Source organism: Lethenteron reissneri, unplaced genomic scaffold, assembly GCF_015708825.2.
Source record: "Lethenteron reissneri isolate LAM-NWPU_2019-01 unplaced genomic scaffold, ASM1570882v1 scaffold_1630, whole genome shotgun sequence".
In the NCBI taxonomy this organism is placed as follows: domain Eukaryota; kingdom Metazoa; phylum Chordata; class Hyperoartia; order Petromyzontiformes; family Petromyzontidae; genus Lethenteron; species Lethenteron reissneri.
Genome location: NW_026891367.1, coordinates 581,394 through 598,893, shown reverse-complemented (window position 1 = coordinate 598,893; position 17,500 = coordinate 581,394). Strand labels below are relative to the sequence as shown.

Here is a 17,500-nt window from a genome sequence, read left to right as displayed (position 1 = left end):
GGGGTTGGCATCGTCCCCCACTCCACCTGATGTCGAGGGTAAATGGGCGAGGTTTAGGACTGTGACTCATGCAGCTGCAATGGCTGCTTTGGGTACGCGGTCCAGACCTCCCCAGAAACCCTGGCTGACAGAGGAGGTGTTCAGGTTAATTGAGAAAAAGCGACAGGCCCACTCTCATCGCCTACAGCATCCCACGTCAGAGAATGAGGAGGTTTACCGCAGCCTTCGCTCGGAAGTTCGGAGAGCCGTAAGGCGTTGTAAGGATGGGTGGTGGTCGCGGGTTGCTGAGGAGATGGAGTCTGCCTCAGTGGCCCGTGATCACAAATCACTATTTAACTCCATCAAAAAAGTAACCTGCAGCGCCACACCTATTACCATCATTAGAGGAAAAAACGGTGATCCAATCTCCGACCCCCAGGAACAGGTTTGCAGATTTGCTGAGCATTTCTGTGAGGTCCTGGGGGAGGGAAATTCTCTCAGCCAGGAAAACATCATGGCACAAAGTGGGGATAACCCTGCTGAGGCTGCGGTGCCTCAAATATTGGAAGAGGTCACCCCCTGTGAGTGGCTGGCTGAGGTTCCAGCTGTTGAGGAAGTACTGAGGGCGATCCGGAGTCTGAGACCAGGGAAGGCACCGGGCAGAGATGATCTCCCAAGCGAAATGCTGAGGGAGGGTGGCGTTTGTGCACAGACTGCCCTATATGACATCATAACAACAGTCTGGACCACTGGACGGGTTCCGCAGGACTGGAAGGATGCCCTGGTGGTCCCCCTCTTTAAGAAGGGGGACCGCACAGACTGTAACAACTACAGGGGCATCTCACTCCTCAGTGTGCCGGGTAAGGTCCTGGCAAGGATTATTCAACATCGCCTTGCTAGGCACGCTGAGGAGAGGCTTGCGGAGCCCCAATGCGGTTTCAGGAAAGGGCGGTCCTGCACAGATGCCATATTTTCTGTCCGTCTGCTACAGCAGAGGTGTAGGGAATTCCAAAAAGACCTACATCTCTGCTTTATTGACCTGGTCAAGGCCTATGATACCATCAGTAGGACTGGACTCTGGGTTGTTCTTCGTGCTTTCGGAGTCCCTGACCCTCTGCTCACGATCATTAAGGACCTTCATGATGGTGAGCGGGCCCGGGTAAAACTACGTGGCCGGGAGTCGGAGCCTTTCCCTGTACACCTTGGGGTGCGACAGGGATGTCCTCTGGCTCCCACATTATTTAACATCTATTTTGACCGCGTAGTTCGTGAAGCCTTCAATAGCTGTACCGGAGGAATTTCCAGTTTGGTACAGATATAATGGGAGGCTGATCGACGCCCGGGTGCGATCAAGGGATGGCTCCCTATTGGTCAACCACGTTATGTATGCCGATGATTTGGTAATAGCTGCTCATTCAGAAGAGGAGTTGGAGGCGCTGCTGCTGAGACTGGAGCGTGCCACTAAGAGGTGGGGCCTTACCATCAGCCCCACCAAAACCAAGCACCTGCCTGGGTATTTTGTACCATCGGACACTCCACCCCCACAACTCCCAATTGGTGATGGGGCAGTTGTGGAGAGAGTGGAGAGTTTCCCATACCTGGGCAGTGTGCTTATGACCGGCTCCAGTCTATCAGCAGAGGTCTCACTCCGAATCAGTCGAGCGGCAATATCTTTTCATCGGTTGCGTAACGCTGTGTGGAAGCTACCTGGTCTGTCGCTCCGCACGAAGCTTCAGGTCTTCTCGGCCACGGTCATTCCCTCCCTTCTCTACGCTTGCGAGACGTGGACCCCCCTGGTGGAGCATCTTCGCCGGTTGGAAACATTTAGGCTGGCCTGCCTACGATCCATCCTGGGTTTAACCAGGCTGGATTGTGTGAGGAGCTCACAAATCCTTGAAAGATCTGGGCAAAGTCCCATCAGTGAGCTCCTCCGGCAGGCAAGGCTGCGTTGGCTGGGTCATGTAGCCCGCATGCCCAGCCACCGCATGCCTAAACAGCTTTTGTTCGGCCGGATCGAGGGGGCTAGACGGGCGCGGCACGGGCTGGAGAAGAGATGGAGTGATGTGGTACAGGAGGACGTGGAGCTGAGTGGACTTGCCGATGACTGGTACCAGCGGTGTCAAGATCGGCCTCAGTGGAGGAGGCTCGTGAAGGACGCTACTGGGCAGTTGGAGGCAGTCGCCCTCCAACAACAACGGAGGGCGGAGGAGCGACGCTCACAACAACGAGCGGAGCGCCGGGTGGCTAAAGCACAGCAAGTTGGCACAGTAGGGGGCACAGGTGGTGCATCAGCCAGTCATCTCGGTCATCTCGGTCAGTCGACCCGTGGCACCTGGGTCTGCCCCGTGACCTCCTGCCAGCGGGCTTTCGACACTTCACGTGGCCTCAAGGTGCACTTGGCCTGGCACAAGCATCGTGGTGACGTCACCGCCACTTAGTGGCGAATGGCGGTTGTTGTTGTATGTGTGTGTGTGTATGTGTGTGTATGTGTGTGTATGTGTGTGTGTATGTGTGTGTATATGTGTATGTGTGTGTGTATGTGTGTGTATATGTGTATGTGTGTATGTGTGTGTGTATGTGTGTATGTATGTGTGTGTATGTGTGTGTGTATGTGTGTGTGTATGTGTGTATGTGTGTGTGTATGTGTGTGTGTGTATGTGTGTGTGTGTGTATGTGTGTGTATGTGTGTGTATGTGTGTGTGTATGTGTGTGTGTGTGTATGTGTGTGTATGTGTGTGTATGTGTGTGTATGTGTGTGTGTATGTGTGTGTGTATGTGTGTGTGTGTATGTGTGTGTATGTGTGTGTATGTGTGTGTGTATGTGTGTGTATATGTGTATGTGTGTGTGTATGTGTGTGTATATGTGTGTGTATGTGTGTGTGTATGTGTATGTATGTGTATGTATGTGTGTATGTGTGTATGTATGTGTGAGTCCATTTGTGTGTGTAACTCTGTGTGTGCGTGTATCAGTCGATTTGCGTGTGTAACTACATGTGTTGTCTGCCTTTTTCGACCCAGGCAATGCCGGGTACTAACCGCTAGTAACAACAATAAGCACAGCTGTTATTACATCTTAAGAATTAAAACTAAAATGCGGGACGCTGAGGAAAAAAACTTGTATTTGAGTCGGTGTGGCTCTTGGATGAAATAGGCACTTGTGAGCTATTCTTTGGTTCTTTCGGTAAAGTCACGTCTAAAGATAAATTAATAAATTAAATAATAGCATAATACGACGTTTCGATTGCAACACAAGCAAGCATCATCAGGTATAAATGAAATAGCGACATAGAATCTAACCAGAAAACTATAGACAGACATATAAGCAGACAGACATCACCAAGATACACAGAGAGAGAGAGAGTAACACAGAGACACACACAGAGAGAGACACACAACATAGACACACAGACAGACATATAAGCAGACAGACATCACAGAGATACACAGAGAGAGAGCAACACAGAGACACACACAGAGAGAGACACACAACATAGACACACAGACAGACATATAAGCAGACAGACATCACCAAGATACACAGAGAGAGAGAGAGTAACACAGGCACAGAGAGGGGTGATCGTCTCTGTGGCGAGGCCTTAAATAGACAGAGGGGGCGGAGGCAGAGAGAGGGAGGGGGTAGGGAAAACATTTACATGTCAATGAGTGCGAAGGGAGGGGAGTAAGGTAAGCAGGCTTAGAGGGAGACAGAACACACTAAATTAAATAACCTAGCAAAGTATCGAAATGTTATGTTAAACGACACAGAGAGTCGGCCAACACACAATTAACGCATTGCCTGGTCGATTACGTATTTCAAAGATTGCTAAGTTAGAATTTAAGTGTGAAAATTCCAAAGAAAGACAAAACATAAAAAAGAGGAACGGAGACACACAGACAGAGCAGAACCTAAGAACGATACAAAACGAGTGTAGACAGAGAAAATTACACTAAATATACAGGCAGAGAGAGAGAACAAGAAACCCAGAGAGAGAGAAAAAGGTAAACTTGGAACTTCCCCGTAGAAGTGGTTCAATCTTAATTTTGGAGCTTTCGTAACTGCAGGAATTATTCTTTGGTTTTTGTCGGTAAAGTCACGTATAAAGATAAAATAATAAGTTAAATAATAGCATACGACGTTTCGATTGCAACACAAGCAATCATGATCAGGTATAAATGAAATAGCAACATAAAATCTAACCAGAAAACTATAGACAGACATATAAGCAGACAGATATCACCAAGATACACAGAGAGAGAGAGAGTAACACAGGCACAGAGAGGGACACACAACATAGACACACAGACAGACATATAAGCAGACAGACATCACAGAGATACACAGAGAGAGAGCAACACAGAGACACACACAGAGAGAGACACACAACATAGACACACAGACAGACATATAAGCAGACAGACATCACAGAGATACACAGAGAGAGAGCAACACAGAGACACACACAGAGAGAGACACACAACATAGACACACAGACAGACATATAAGCAGACAGACATCACAGAGATACACAGAGAGAGAGAGTAACACAGGCACAGAGAGGGGTGATCGTCTCTGTGGCGAGGCCTTAAATAGACAGAGGGGGGCAGAGGCAGAGAGAGGGAGGGGGTAGAGGAAAACATTTCTCTGCAGTCGAAACGTAGTATGCTATTATTTAATTTATTATTTTATCTTTAGACGTGACTTTACCGAAAGAACCAAAGAATAATGTCTGCAGTCACGAAAGCTCCAAAATTAAGACTTGTGAGCTAATTGTAGCGTTGTGAAGTTACAATTATTAGAAGTACGTGGCAGGCCTTGCGTTGAGGCAACTCCAGTTGAAGAACTTTGAAGTGAATCTAGATTCTCATTGTAAGTGCAGCAAAGCTCACAATCAATACAATGGCACCCTGTTCTTGGTTCTTTCGGTAAAGTCATCACGTAGACAGACAGGCGGTGGGAATTAAAACATCACACCCATTTCAAGTTCAATCTTAATTTGGAGTTATTACATCTTAAGAATTAAGACTAAAATGCGGGACGCTGAGGATAAAAACTTGTATTTGAGTCGGTGTGGCTCTTGGATGAAATAGGCACTTGTGAGCTATTCTTTGGTTCTTTCGGTAAAGTCACGTATAAAGATAAATTAATAAATTAAATAATAGCATACTACGACGCTTCGATTGCAACACACGCAATCATCATCAGGTATAAAAGGAATAGCAACAAAAATCTAACCATAAAACTATAGACAGACATACATACAAGCAGACAGATATCACACAGATACACAGAGAGAGAGAACACGCATCGGTACAGAGAGAGAGATCGTCTCTGTGACGAGGCCTTAAATAGAGAGAGGGGGGGGCGGGGGCGGAGAGAGGGAGGAGGCAGAGAAAAAATTAGCATGTCAATGAGTGGACGACAACGTGGTACGGTACGCAAGCTTGAAAATTAGGAGAAAGACACACTCAAATTAAATAACCTAGCAAAATATCGAAATGTAATGTAATGCAACACAGAGAGTCGGTCAACACACAATGAACGCATAGCCCGGTCGATTACGTATTTCAAAGATTGCTAAGTTAGAATTTAAGTGTGAAAATTCCAAAGAGAGGACACAGGCAGAGAGAGAAAACAAAAAACCCAGAGAGAGAGAAAAAAGATAATCTTTGCGAAGAGGTCACGACGCTGGTGCCGCGTGGTTCGCTACGCAGTAGCACTGTCTTAACGCATTCCACATTTGTTTTGTCTCGTGCGCACGTGCGGTGCCTGTGCGTCACACAGGAAGACGGCTGTCTAAGGAGTTTACAAAGGACGCAGCATGGAGGGCAACGATAGCGAAACCCTCGGTAGAAATTGGGACGGCACTTTCCCCACACTCCCCCCCGCCTTCGACATAAAGAGCATCTTGGGCAGTCTTTACGAGAGTGAGGGGAAGCCGGAACAAGGTCACCGTCAATCTAGGCAGGGCCAGGGGCCGTCACACCGTGGCCAGAGTCAGCCGGGCAAAGGTCGGGGACAAGTGAGGCCGTTCCAGGAGATATTGGCTCACGGGTGCAGCCAGACGGGACAAGATGAAGGTCAGTCTGGGCAAATCCAGGGGCCATCGATTGAAGGTTTGGGTAGCAAAGGGCAGCAGGGTCAGCCGGGAGAAGCCAACGGAGAGGCAATTAAAGGACATGAGCAGCCGGGGCAGGGGACAGATCGCGACGGAACAAAAACAACCCAATTGGGCCGAGCTCAGACTCGGCCAAAAGAGGGTCAACGTCAACCCGGGCCGAGCCCGGGACTGTCAGGTGACGTGCATGTTCTGGTGGGGCAAGGCCGAGGTCTACCTCGTCAGGGCCTGAGTCAGCCAAGGCAATCTCGCTGTCCGCCGGGCGAAGTCGAGCAGCAGTTAGGTCACACTTTGGGTCGACACGGACAAGGTCAAGTGGGTCGTGGAAGGGATCAACGCGGACATGGCAGCGGTGAAACTGGGCAGGCGCAGCAAGGTCAAGCTCAGAGGACACTATTTGAAGGTGAGTCAACTGGGGCATGGTCAAGTGACGCTGGCAAGGTCAAGGTTTTCGTTTCATCTGGAGGTCATCGCCGTGTGTCGCCTGGTCTTGTCTGTAAACGAATCGCGCCGCTAATTTTTCTTCTCGAAACGAGATCCCACTTCTTTGATGTCCACATTCATCGTGAGCTCGAAGTCTGCGGCGCTTTTCAACCGGCGTTTGACGTCAGAAACTACGGCACGGTGCTTTGTTTAGCTGTTGACGGTAATGATGGTAGCACTTGCCCCGATGCACGCGCGGACAATCCACGGTTGGAAACGTGCGTCGAAGAGTAATTTGGCTGATGTGAATTGGCACGTGATGGACCGCTTTGTTGAGCTGTCAACAAAGTGTGGCCAGGTGGCTTCTGAGAAAGAGCTATGTAGTCACGTGGGCTCTCACGTGGTAAAATAAAGAGTTTATCTTCTTGGTTCTTTTGGTAAAGTCACGTAGAAGGGAAATAATAAAATAATAAAAAATACAACATAACATCATTATTTTATTATGTTTTATTTTTATTATTTAGTCGAAGGGAAATAATAAAATAATACAATTTAAACATAATAACAATTGTTTTATTATGTTTTATTTTTATTATTTAGTAGAAGGGAGATAATAAAATAATAAAAATAACATCGTTTTTTATTATGTTTTATTATTTAGTAGAAGGAAAATAATAAAATAATACAATTTAAACATAATAACAATTGTTTTATTATGTTTTATTTTTATTATTTTGTAGAAGGGAAATAATAAAATAAATAACATCATTGTTTTATTATGTTTTATTTTTATTATTTGGTAGAAGGGAAATAATAAAATAATACATTTTAAACATAATACCAATTATTTTATTATGTTTTATTTTTATTATTTAGTAGAAGGGAAATAATAAAATAATAAAAATAAAACATAGCAATTATTTTATTATGTTTTATTTCCCTTCTACGTGACTTTACCGAAAGAACCAAGAAGATGAATCCCTGCAGTCACGAAAGCTTTAAATCGAAATAAAAAGTTTAGTTTCGTTTCGTTGGTGGCTTCCTTTAACACTGGCTTTTGTCTCCCAAGTTTTGGAAAAAAAATTGGGTCAGTTCGCTGATGTTCTACGGGGCAAGTCCCTTATATCAAAACGCACTTTTATTGAAGATTTATTCATGTTCGTGATACTCATCTTACACCCCGGCGGAGCTGAGCCCTTAACAGTTGGAAAGTTCTAAAAAGCAATATGTGTAAACGTGTACAATGTACATCTACTCATGTTCTTGGTTCTTTCGGTAAAGTCACGTAGAAGGGAAATAATAAAATAATAAAAATAAAACATTAAAATCATTCTCACTGTTTTTTGTTTATGTTCACGGATGCGGTACGAGACAGTCATTTTTAACAACACAGTCATTCTTGGAAAAGAAGATGAATCCCTGATTTAAATCGAAATATAATGTACATCTCGTGCAGTGCTCTTATGAACGATGCACTTGACTTAATTGTGCGAGAAATGTTGTTCGTAGCTCAAGCAACGACCAGTGAACAGCATCAACCTTCGCAGAGCGCGCTGCTGCTTGATGGGCGAAAGGCAAGACAGCACACTTGTCACATTGAAACATGTCCACACACACGCGTCGTTATTTCAGATTAACAACACAGTCATTCTGGGGAAATACTAATTTATCTTCTTGGTTCTTTCGGTAAAGTCACGTAGAAGGGAAATAATAAAATAATAAAATAAAACATTTAATAATTCTCACGACGTTTCGGCCACAACGCAAGCAGCCGTCCTCAGGTGAAGAACAGGTCTGTCGGAAAGACAGAGTCTGAATGAACACCACCAAGCTTGGCAGCGTATATTTAAGCTGCTGGGTTGGAGGGGGAAGGGCGCCTTGACAAAGGAATCTGCATATCAACAGAGGAATTTAGCTTAAATCAACAGAGGAATTTAGCTTAAATCAACAGAGGAATTTAGCTTAAATCAACAGAGGAATTCAGCTTAAATATACGCTGCCAATCTTGGTGGTGTTCATTCAGACGCTGTCTTTCCGACAGACCTGTTCTTCACCTGAGGACGGCTGCTTGCGTTGTGGCCGAAACGTCGTGAGAATTGTATTTTATTATGTTTTATTTTTATTATTTTATTATTTCCCTTCTACGCGACTTTACCGAAAGAACCAAGAAGATGAATCCCTGCAGTCACGAAAGAAGCTTTAAATCGAAATTTAATTTAAAAATAATAGGCACATGTCTAAAATGTGCCACCTCTGTCTACTCTGCAGTATGTATTGGTACAGCACAGTGACATGGCAGGCTGCATGAGGTGGGGTAAAGTGTGGGTACTGCCGTCTCTTCCAAGACGTCTGGGCGGAGTGGAAGAGTCAGCCTCTACTGAGGTTCTAGATTAGAAGCTTTCGTGACTGCAAGGATTCATACTCTTGGTTCTTTCGGTAAAGTCACGTGGGTAAAAAATGAAATTAAAATTAATAAAAATAAAACAATATTTTTATTAATTTTAAAGTCACGTCGGTAAAAAATGAAATTAAAATTAATAAAAATAAAACAATATTTTTATTAATTTTAAAGTCATGTAGGTAAAAAATGAAATTAAAATTAATAAAAATAAAACAATATTTTTATTAATTTTCAAGTCATGTAGGTAAAAAATGAAATTAAAATTAATAAAAATAAAACAATATTTTTATTAATTTTAAAGTCATGTAGGTAAAAAATGAAATTAAAATTAATAAAAATAAAACAATATTTTTATTAATTTTCAAGTCAAGTAGGAAAACAATGAAATTAAAATTCAGTTTAACACGTAGCAGGCTTTCGCGACCAATGTTATTCATAATCAACGTTTTTGGGTTTAGATCGCCGCGTTATTTATAAATGTGTCGTAACCCTCCACCACCCGACACGGCCAATCAGTAAAAATGTGTCACGTTGACAAAGACAAATAGTTACCTGCTTTAGCCCACCGGTGTGTTGAAGCCACAACATTTACAATTTGAGTACGACGTTTCGCTGGTAATTGCAACCAGCATCATCGGGCAATTCGCCAGAATGGTGAGGAGGCTCTGCTGTCTCCCGTTCTTATATAATGTTTTTATTAATTTTAAAGTCACGTAGGTTAAAAATGAAATTAAAATTAATAAAAATAAAATAATATTTTTATTAATTTTAAAGTCACGTAGGTAAAAAATGAAATTAAAATTTATAAAAATAAAACAATATTTTTATTAATTTTAATGAAATAAAAATTAATAAAAATAAAACAATCTTTTTATAAATTTTAAAGTCAGGTAGGTAAAAAATGAAATTAAATTTAATAAAAATAAAACAATATTTTTATAAATTTTAAAGTCAGGTAGGTAAACAATGAAATTAAAATTAATAAAAATAAAACAATCTTTTTATTAATTTTAAAGGCACGTAGGTAAAACAATGAAATTAAAATTAATAAAAAATAAAACAATCTTTTTATTAATTTTAAAGGCACGTAGGTAAAATTTTTTTTTTTTTATTAATTTTAAAGTCATGTAGGTAAAAAAATGAAAGTAAAATTAATAAAAATACAAAATATTTGTATTAATTTTAAAGTCACGTAGGTAGAAAATGAAATTAAAATTAATAAAAATAAAACAATATTTTTATTTATTTTTAAGTCACGTCGGTAAAAAATGAAATAAAAATTAATAAAAATAAAACAATATTTTTATTTATTTTAATTTAATTTTTTATTAATAAAAATAAAACAATATTTTTATTAATTTTAAAGTCATGTTTTACCTACTTGGTGACTTTACCGAAAGAACTACGAGTATCTTCTGAGGTTGTCTCGAGCTCCCTCTAGTGGAGGTCCTTCTGCCAGCAGTGGCACGAGCAAGGAGTTGCAGATCTGCACCTTTGCCTCTTTATGTTCACAGCACTTGGCTGGTGGTTGTGATGGTGGTGGTTGTGGTGGTGGTGGTGGTGGTGGTTGTGGTGGTGGTGGTGGGGTTGTGGTTGTGGTGGTGTTGGTGGTGGTGGTTGTGGTGGTGTTGGTGGTTGTGGTGGTGGTGGTGGTGTTGGTGGTTGTGGTGGTGGTGGTTGTGGTGGTTGTGGTGGTGGTGGTTGTGGTGTTGGTGGTTGTGGTGGTGGTGGTTGTGGTGGTGGTTGTGGTGGTGTTGGTGGTTGTGGTGGTGGTGGTGGTTGTGGTGGGTGGTGGTGGTGGTTGTGGTGGTGGTGGTTGTGGTGGTTGTGGTGGTGGTTGTGGTGGTGGTGGTGGTTGTGGTGGTGGTTGTGATGGTGGTGGTGGTGGTGGTGGTGGTTGTGGTGGTGGTGGTTGTGGTGGTGGTTGTGGTTGTGGTGGTTGTGGTGGTGGTGGTGGTTGTGGTGGTGGTGGTTGTGGTGGTTGTGGTTGTGGTGGTGGTGGTGGTTGTGGTGGTGGTTGTGGTGTGGTTGGTTTGGTGTGTGGTGGTGGTTGTGGTGGTTGTGGTGGTGTGGTTGTGGTGGTTGTGGTGGGGTTGTGGTTGGTGGTGGTTGTGGTGGTGGTGGTGGTGTGGTGGTGTGGTGGTGTGGTGGTTGTGGTGGTTGTGGTGGTGGTGGTGGGTTGTGGTGGTGGTGGTTGTGGTGGTTGTGGTTGTGGTGGGTGGTGGTGGTTTGTGGTGGTGGTTGTGGTGGTGGTGGTTGTGGTGGTGGTGGTTGTGGTGGTGGTTGTGGTGGTGGTGGTTGTGGTGGTTGTGGTGGTGGTGTGGTGGTGGTGGTTGTGGTGGTGGTGGTGGTTGTGGTGGTTGTGGTGGTGGTTGTGGTGGTGTTGTGTGGTGGTTGTGGTGGTTGTGGTGGTGGTGGTGGTGTTGGTTGTGGTGGTGTTGGTGGTTGTGGTGGTTGTGGTGGTGGTTGTAGTGGTTATGTTGGTGGTTGTGGTGGTGGTTGTGGTGTGGTTGTGGTGGTGGTGGGTTGTGGTGGTGGTGGTGGTGGTGGTGGTTGTGGTGGTGGTGGTGTTGGTGGTTGTGGTGGTGGTGGTGGTGGTGGTTGTGGTGGTGGTGGTGGTGGTTGTGGTGGTGGTGGTTGTGGTGGTGGTTGTGGTGGTTGTTGGAAAGTGAATCAAAAACTAGTGTTTGTGCTACATACATATGACTTGGTCGAATTTTCGGTTGAAGCGGAGTAATAGTCGGTGTAACACGTAGCAGGCTTTCGCGACCAACTATATTCACGATCAAGGTGTTTTGTGTTAGATCGCGTGAGTATGAATGTGTAACCTGTTGCGCATGAACTCTCCAACACACCGGTGGGCTGAAGTAACGAATTAACTGACGCGTTTTGTTTACGTGACAAACCTTCCTGGTGGTGGAGGGTTACGGCACTCGATACTTAAGCGAGCTACCCCAGAAACCTTTGTCACGAATAATCAGTCATCGGCGGCAGAAAATCTTGCTTTGTTCACGATACTACGGACTTGGAGAGCTGTTGACACACGCTCCTTGTGTCACGCGTCGTGTTTTGTTTTCTTTCAAAGATTCAAGATCACCTGACGGAAATGTTCAACTCTATGCACTGTCAATTGTTCAAGTTGAACATTTGTAACGTCAGAGTTGACTGTGATGTCGACAAAAAGGAGACTACGATGAGAGTTGCCCAGGAGACGATCGACGCTTTGCAGACCTCAACTCGAGAGAAACAGGTGGGTGCCAGCGGCAGCGCTGCTCATTGACGCGTTTCTATTTCACTCACTCTGTCCGTTGTTGTCGTGTCCTCAAATGTTGCAAACTCAATTTTAACCAACTTATAGTAATAGGTTGTTACCCTTTCGACTGGTACAAAAACTGACACCTTTATGCAAGGCATCATGTTTGCAATAACCACAACACAAGCAGTCAAAATGCAAACAGAAATAAACAACTCTGATGATGATAATGATATGCACTGTCCTTGAAGTTGATTGGTCCACACCCGAGACAGCTTTCCTTAGAGCCTAGTCTCCATTGGTGTTGGACCAGATGACGCCACAAGGCGTACAACTCAAAGACAGCGCACTATCAGAGTATTGAGAGCTCGGGGTGAAGCATTTACATTATGAGACACCTCCTTTACCAGTGGCAAAATATAGTGATAGGTTGTTACCCTTTCGACTGGTACAAAAACTGACACCTTTATACAAGGCATCATGTTTGCAATAACCACAACACAAACAGTCAACATGCAAACATAAAATAAACAACTCTGATACGCCTTTTGGCGTCATCTGGTCCAACACCAGTGGAGACTAGGGTCTAAGAAAAGCTGTCTCGGGTGTGGACCAATCAACTTCAAGGACAGTGCATATCATCAGAGTTATGTTTTTTGTTTGCATTATGACTGCAGGTATTGTGGTCTATGCAAACATGACTCCTTGTAGAAAAGGTGTCAGTTTTGTTGCCAGATAGAAGGGTAAAAAATCAATTATATTTTTACTGGCAAATGAGGTTCTAATGGTATAAATGCTTCACCCCGAGCTCTCAAACTCTGATGGTGCATTGTCTTTGAGTTGTGCGCCTTTTGGCGTCATCTGGTCCAACACCATGTGAGACTAGGCTCTAAGGAAAGCTGTCTCGGGTGTGGACCAATCAACTTCAAGGACAGTGCATACATTATCATCATCAGAGTTGTTTCTTTTACTGGTAGGAACGAAGTGAACCAGCCTACAATAGATTATATCGTCCGTCCATCTGTGCGTCTGATGTTCGATTAGGTGTAGCAACATCGCCCCCTACTGCAAACACTTGGCAGGACCCTACAAAAACCTTTAGACGCAGTGAGGCTTTCCTGGCTAAACAAGTGTAACAATACATTATGTTTATATTCTTTGGTTATTCGTTCCTACCAGCCCACCCCGCAGGGTCCTGTTTTGTTTGCATTTTGACTGCTTGTGTTGCGGTTATTGCAAACATGATGCCTTGTATAAAGGTGTCAGTTTTTGTACCAGTCGAAAGGGTAAAAACCTATCACTATATTTTGCCACTGGTAAAGAAGATGTCTCATAGTGTAAATGCTTCACCCCGAGCTCTCAATTCTCTGATGGTGCGCTGTTTTTGAATTGTGCGCCTTGTGGCATCATCTGGTCCAACACCAATGGAGACTAGGCTCTAAGGAAAGCTGTCTCGGGTGTTGACCAATCAACTTCAAGGACAGTGCATATCATTATCATCATCAGCGTTGTTTCTTTTTGTTTGCATTTTGACTGCTTCTGTTGCGGTTATTGCAAACATGATGCCTTGTATAAAGGTGTCAGTTTTTGTACCAGTTGAAAGGGTAAAAACCTATTACTATATGTTGCCACTGGTAAAGAAGATGTCTCATAGTTTAACCAACTTCCCAATGTCGTATCCACTGCAGACTTGGTATACGTGTGTCGTACTGATGACAATACTATATCATAAAAAAATAAAAAAATATTTTTAAACAATCTTTTTTACACGCTGTGTTTCGGCTTGGGTCTAATTGTCCGCTGCTCAACTCACGCGGGCTGTGAATCACTTCCTGGAGTCGTGGAGTTCTCCCATTACTCGTACCGTACATTTCATTAAAGCGCGTTTTTAAAAAAGTATTTTAAACACGTTCCTTCAGAGTGGGCAGGTAGGAACCTGGTTGGACAGCGCATTCGTGCACGACAGACAAATATGCACGACAGACAGACAAATAATCCCTGGTGGGCAGCAGTGTGGAACCTGTTGTTGCTACCTGTATGAGTGTAGTGTGTCGTGCCGTGTATAGTGTAGTGAGTAGGTTAAACGTTGAGTTTTATAAGGACACCACGGGGTGACCAGCCCCTCCCCACCCCTCCCACCCCCCCCACCCAGCCCCTCCCCACCCAGCCCCACCCCTCCCACCCCCCACCCAGCCCTCCCCCTCCCTCCCCTCCCCACCCTCCCCTCCCCACCCTCCCCTCTCCACCCAGCCCCACCCCTCCCACCCCCCACCCAGCCCCTCCCCTCCCTCCCCTCCCCACCCTCCCTCCCCACCCTCCCCTCTCCACCCAGCCCCACCCCTCCCACCCCCCAGCCAGCCCCTCCCCTCCCTCCCCAAAAAAATAAAATAAAACTAAAACATAATAAAATAATTCTCACGACGTTTCGGCCACAACGCAAGCAGCCGTCTTCAGGTGAAGAACAGGTCTGTCGTTCAGACGCTGTCTTTCCGACAGGTCTGTGTCACCTCAGCGAAGTGTGTGTTTTGTTGTTTCCTTGCAGCTTGAAAAGGAACAACTCGCCGTTCAACTCAAAGACGCGACTAACAGCACACAAGAATTAACGGCGGAGTAAGAACGTTTTTATTTTCCTTGAATTGTATCTTTGTCTTCTGTTTAGGTTCCTCGACTGACGTCGGTGCAACACACAATTGCGTTCGCGAAGGGAGCGCGAGGTCGCACGTCACAATCTACCATTGCATCGAGTGTTAACACAATCACAAAAAGTGTTGTGTCTAAAAAAACAAACTGGTGTAGCAATAGGGGTTTTCCACTTTTCTGGCAACAAAACTGAAATCTTTTTACGACGATTCATGTCACTGCATTAACCACAATACTTGCGGTCAAAATGCAAACAAAAAACACGCCGTGATAATATTATGCATTGTCCTTGAAACTGATTGGTCCACCCCTGAGACAGCTTTCTTTAGAGCCTAGTCTCAATTGGTGCTAGAACAGATGACGCCAAAAGGCGTACAGCTCAAAGACATTTCGATTTAAAGCTTCTTTCGTGACTGCAGGGATTCATCTTCTTGGTTCTTTCGGTAAAGTCACGTAGAAGGGAAGTAATAAAATAATAAAAATTACACATGAGAAATTATTATAATAATATAATGAAATAATGTGATGTAATAAAATAATATGAAAAAATTTTATAATAATAATATAATAAAATAATATAATAAAATAATTTAATAATATTGTTTTTTTTTTCGATTTAAAGCTTTCGTGACTGCAGGGATTCATCTTCTTGGTTCTTTCGGTAAAGTCGTCACGTAGAAGGGAAGTAATAAAATAATAAAACATAATATAAGGCGCTCTTCCCCCCTCCGACCCAGCTTAAATATACGCTGCCAAGCCTGGTGGTGTTTCATTCAGACGCTGTCTTTCCGACAGACCTGTTCTTCACCTGAGGACGGCTGCTTGCGTTGTGGCCCAAACGTCGTTAGAATTATTCTATTATGTTTTATTTTAATGTTTTATTTTAATGAAATAATAAAAATGAAACATAATAAAATATTATGTTTTATTTGTATTATTGTATTACTTCCCTTATTACTTAAAATAATAAAAATAAAACATAATAGAATATTATTATGTTTTATTTTTATTATTTCATTACTTCCCTTATTACTTAAAATAATAAAAATAATAAAATATTATTATGTTTTATTTTTATTATTTCATTACTTCCCTTATTACTTAAAATAATAAAAATAATAAATAATATTTTATTATGTTTTATTTTTATTATTTTATTACTTCCCTTATTACTTAAAATAATAAAAATAAAAATATTTTATTATGTTTTATTTTTATTATTTTATTACTTCCCTTCTACGTGACTTTACCGAAAGAACCAAGAAGCTCAAAGACGAAGCCGCTATCAAAGTAACGAGGGCTCGGGGTGAGCATCTACATCATTAGACCTCCTTTGCCAGTACCAAAATATTATAATAATAATAGGGTTATTCCCTATTATCATTATTATATTTTGGTACTGGCAAATGATGGAAAAAAAACTGGTGGCGTATTTTACTTGGGATGTTGGCTATCAACAACAAGGCAACTCCTACGACTAATTGGGAATGGGACGCAAGCGTAGGATTGATCGCCCTGTCGCTGGCCGCCTTTGGGGAGGGTGTATCGTGCGAAAGGCCGAAACACCCTAGGAACCAAAGGTTCACTACTGATGATCCGCTCCCCAAATGTCACCAGGCTCGCTGTTCGTGAACTCTTGGAAGTGCTTGCACAAAGGATAGTAACATCTCATCCTGTGTTCTTGGGAATCTGGTGCGACTATCAAATCACCACGTACGCACGTACGCCAGTTATGCAAGCGATACGTTTAGTCTGAAGCAACGCGTACGGTGGATATTTGTCTACGGAGGATTTCTGACCTCCGTCCTTGCAATGTGCCTGTGTCCGTAAGAATCACCGCCACCAGGGAAATGTGCGACGGTCTGCAGGTCCAATTCTCTTCGGCGCAACAAACACTAACGAAAGGTACGTTCTCAACATCTGCCGACCGTTGAACGTTAACGGTGTACCGTTGAGCGATCGAACTTTTTTGCCGTTGACTTATTCGGGCCATGTCCGCGTGCTGATGTTGACAGCTGAAGCAGATAAGGAAGAAATGAAAGAATTCCGTTTGTCAGTGAAAGCAGAAGTGAAGGTAAATGTATAATAAGATTTTAAAAATTTTGTTTTCATTTAATTATATTTATTGAAAAGCGTATAATAGTATACACGTATACACATGCATATTTAATATTCATGCTTTAAATCCTGGTGTCATCTTCTTTTAAAGACATTTGCAGTGACTTTGAGTGATTTAATTCAAAGTTTCAAAATGACAAGAACATCGCGTTGGCCAAAGGTAAGCCTTGTTGCAGGATGACACGATGCAGAGCTCGCTAATAATCAGGTCGTGTTCAATACATAGAGCACAGCAATCATCGACTTGTTCTTGGTTCTTTCGGTAAAGTCACGTAGAAGGGAAATAATAAAATGACAGCTGTCTTCCCAACAGACCTGTTCTTCACCTGAGGACGGCTGCTTGCGTTGTGGCCGTAACGTCGTGAGAATTATTGTATTGTGTTTTATTTGTATTATTTATTATTTCCCCTTCTACGTGACTTTACCGAAAGAACCAAGAAGATGAATCCCTGACAGTCACGAAGCTTTACATCGAAATTTTAAGCCACAACCGTCGTTGATAATCATCGGCAGTGCTCTATCCACTGCTAGATGAAGCCGTCATCCCGAGGCCTTGAGAAGCAACACACT

General features: G+C 43.2%; 1 protein-coding gene across 1 annotated transcript in view; it reads left to right on the top strand.

Moving 5' to 3' along the window:
• LOC133362836 (uncharacterized) overlaps positions 1-17,500 on the top strand; it is a 23,248-nt gene that overhangs the window by 4,924 nt on the left and 824 nt on the right. The window contains exons 2-7 of the mRNA XM_061581778.1: positions 5,762-6,498; positions 8,028-8,092; positions 12,005-12,169; positions 14,715-14,782; positions 16,644-16,717; positions 16,828-16,886. Of these exons, the coding sequence (XP_061437762.1) occupies positions 5,799-6,498; positions 8,028-8,092; positions 12,005-12,169; positions 14,715-14,782; positions 16,644-16,717; positions 16,828-16,886 (1,131 nt within the window). The 5' untranslated portion in view covers positions 5,762-5,798. The remainder of the gene's footprint in view (positions 1-5,761; positions 6,499-8,027; positions 8,093-12,004; positions 12,170-14,714; positions 14,783-16,643; positions 16,718-16,827; positions 16,887-17,500) is intronic.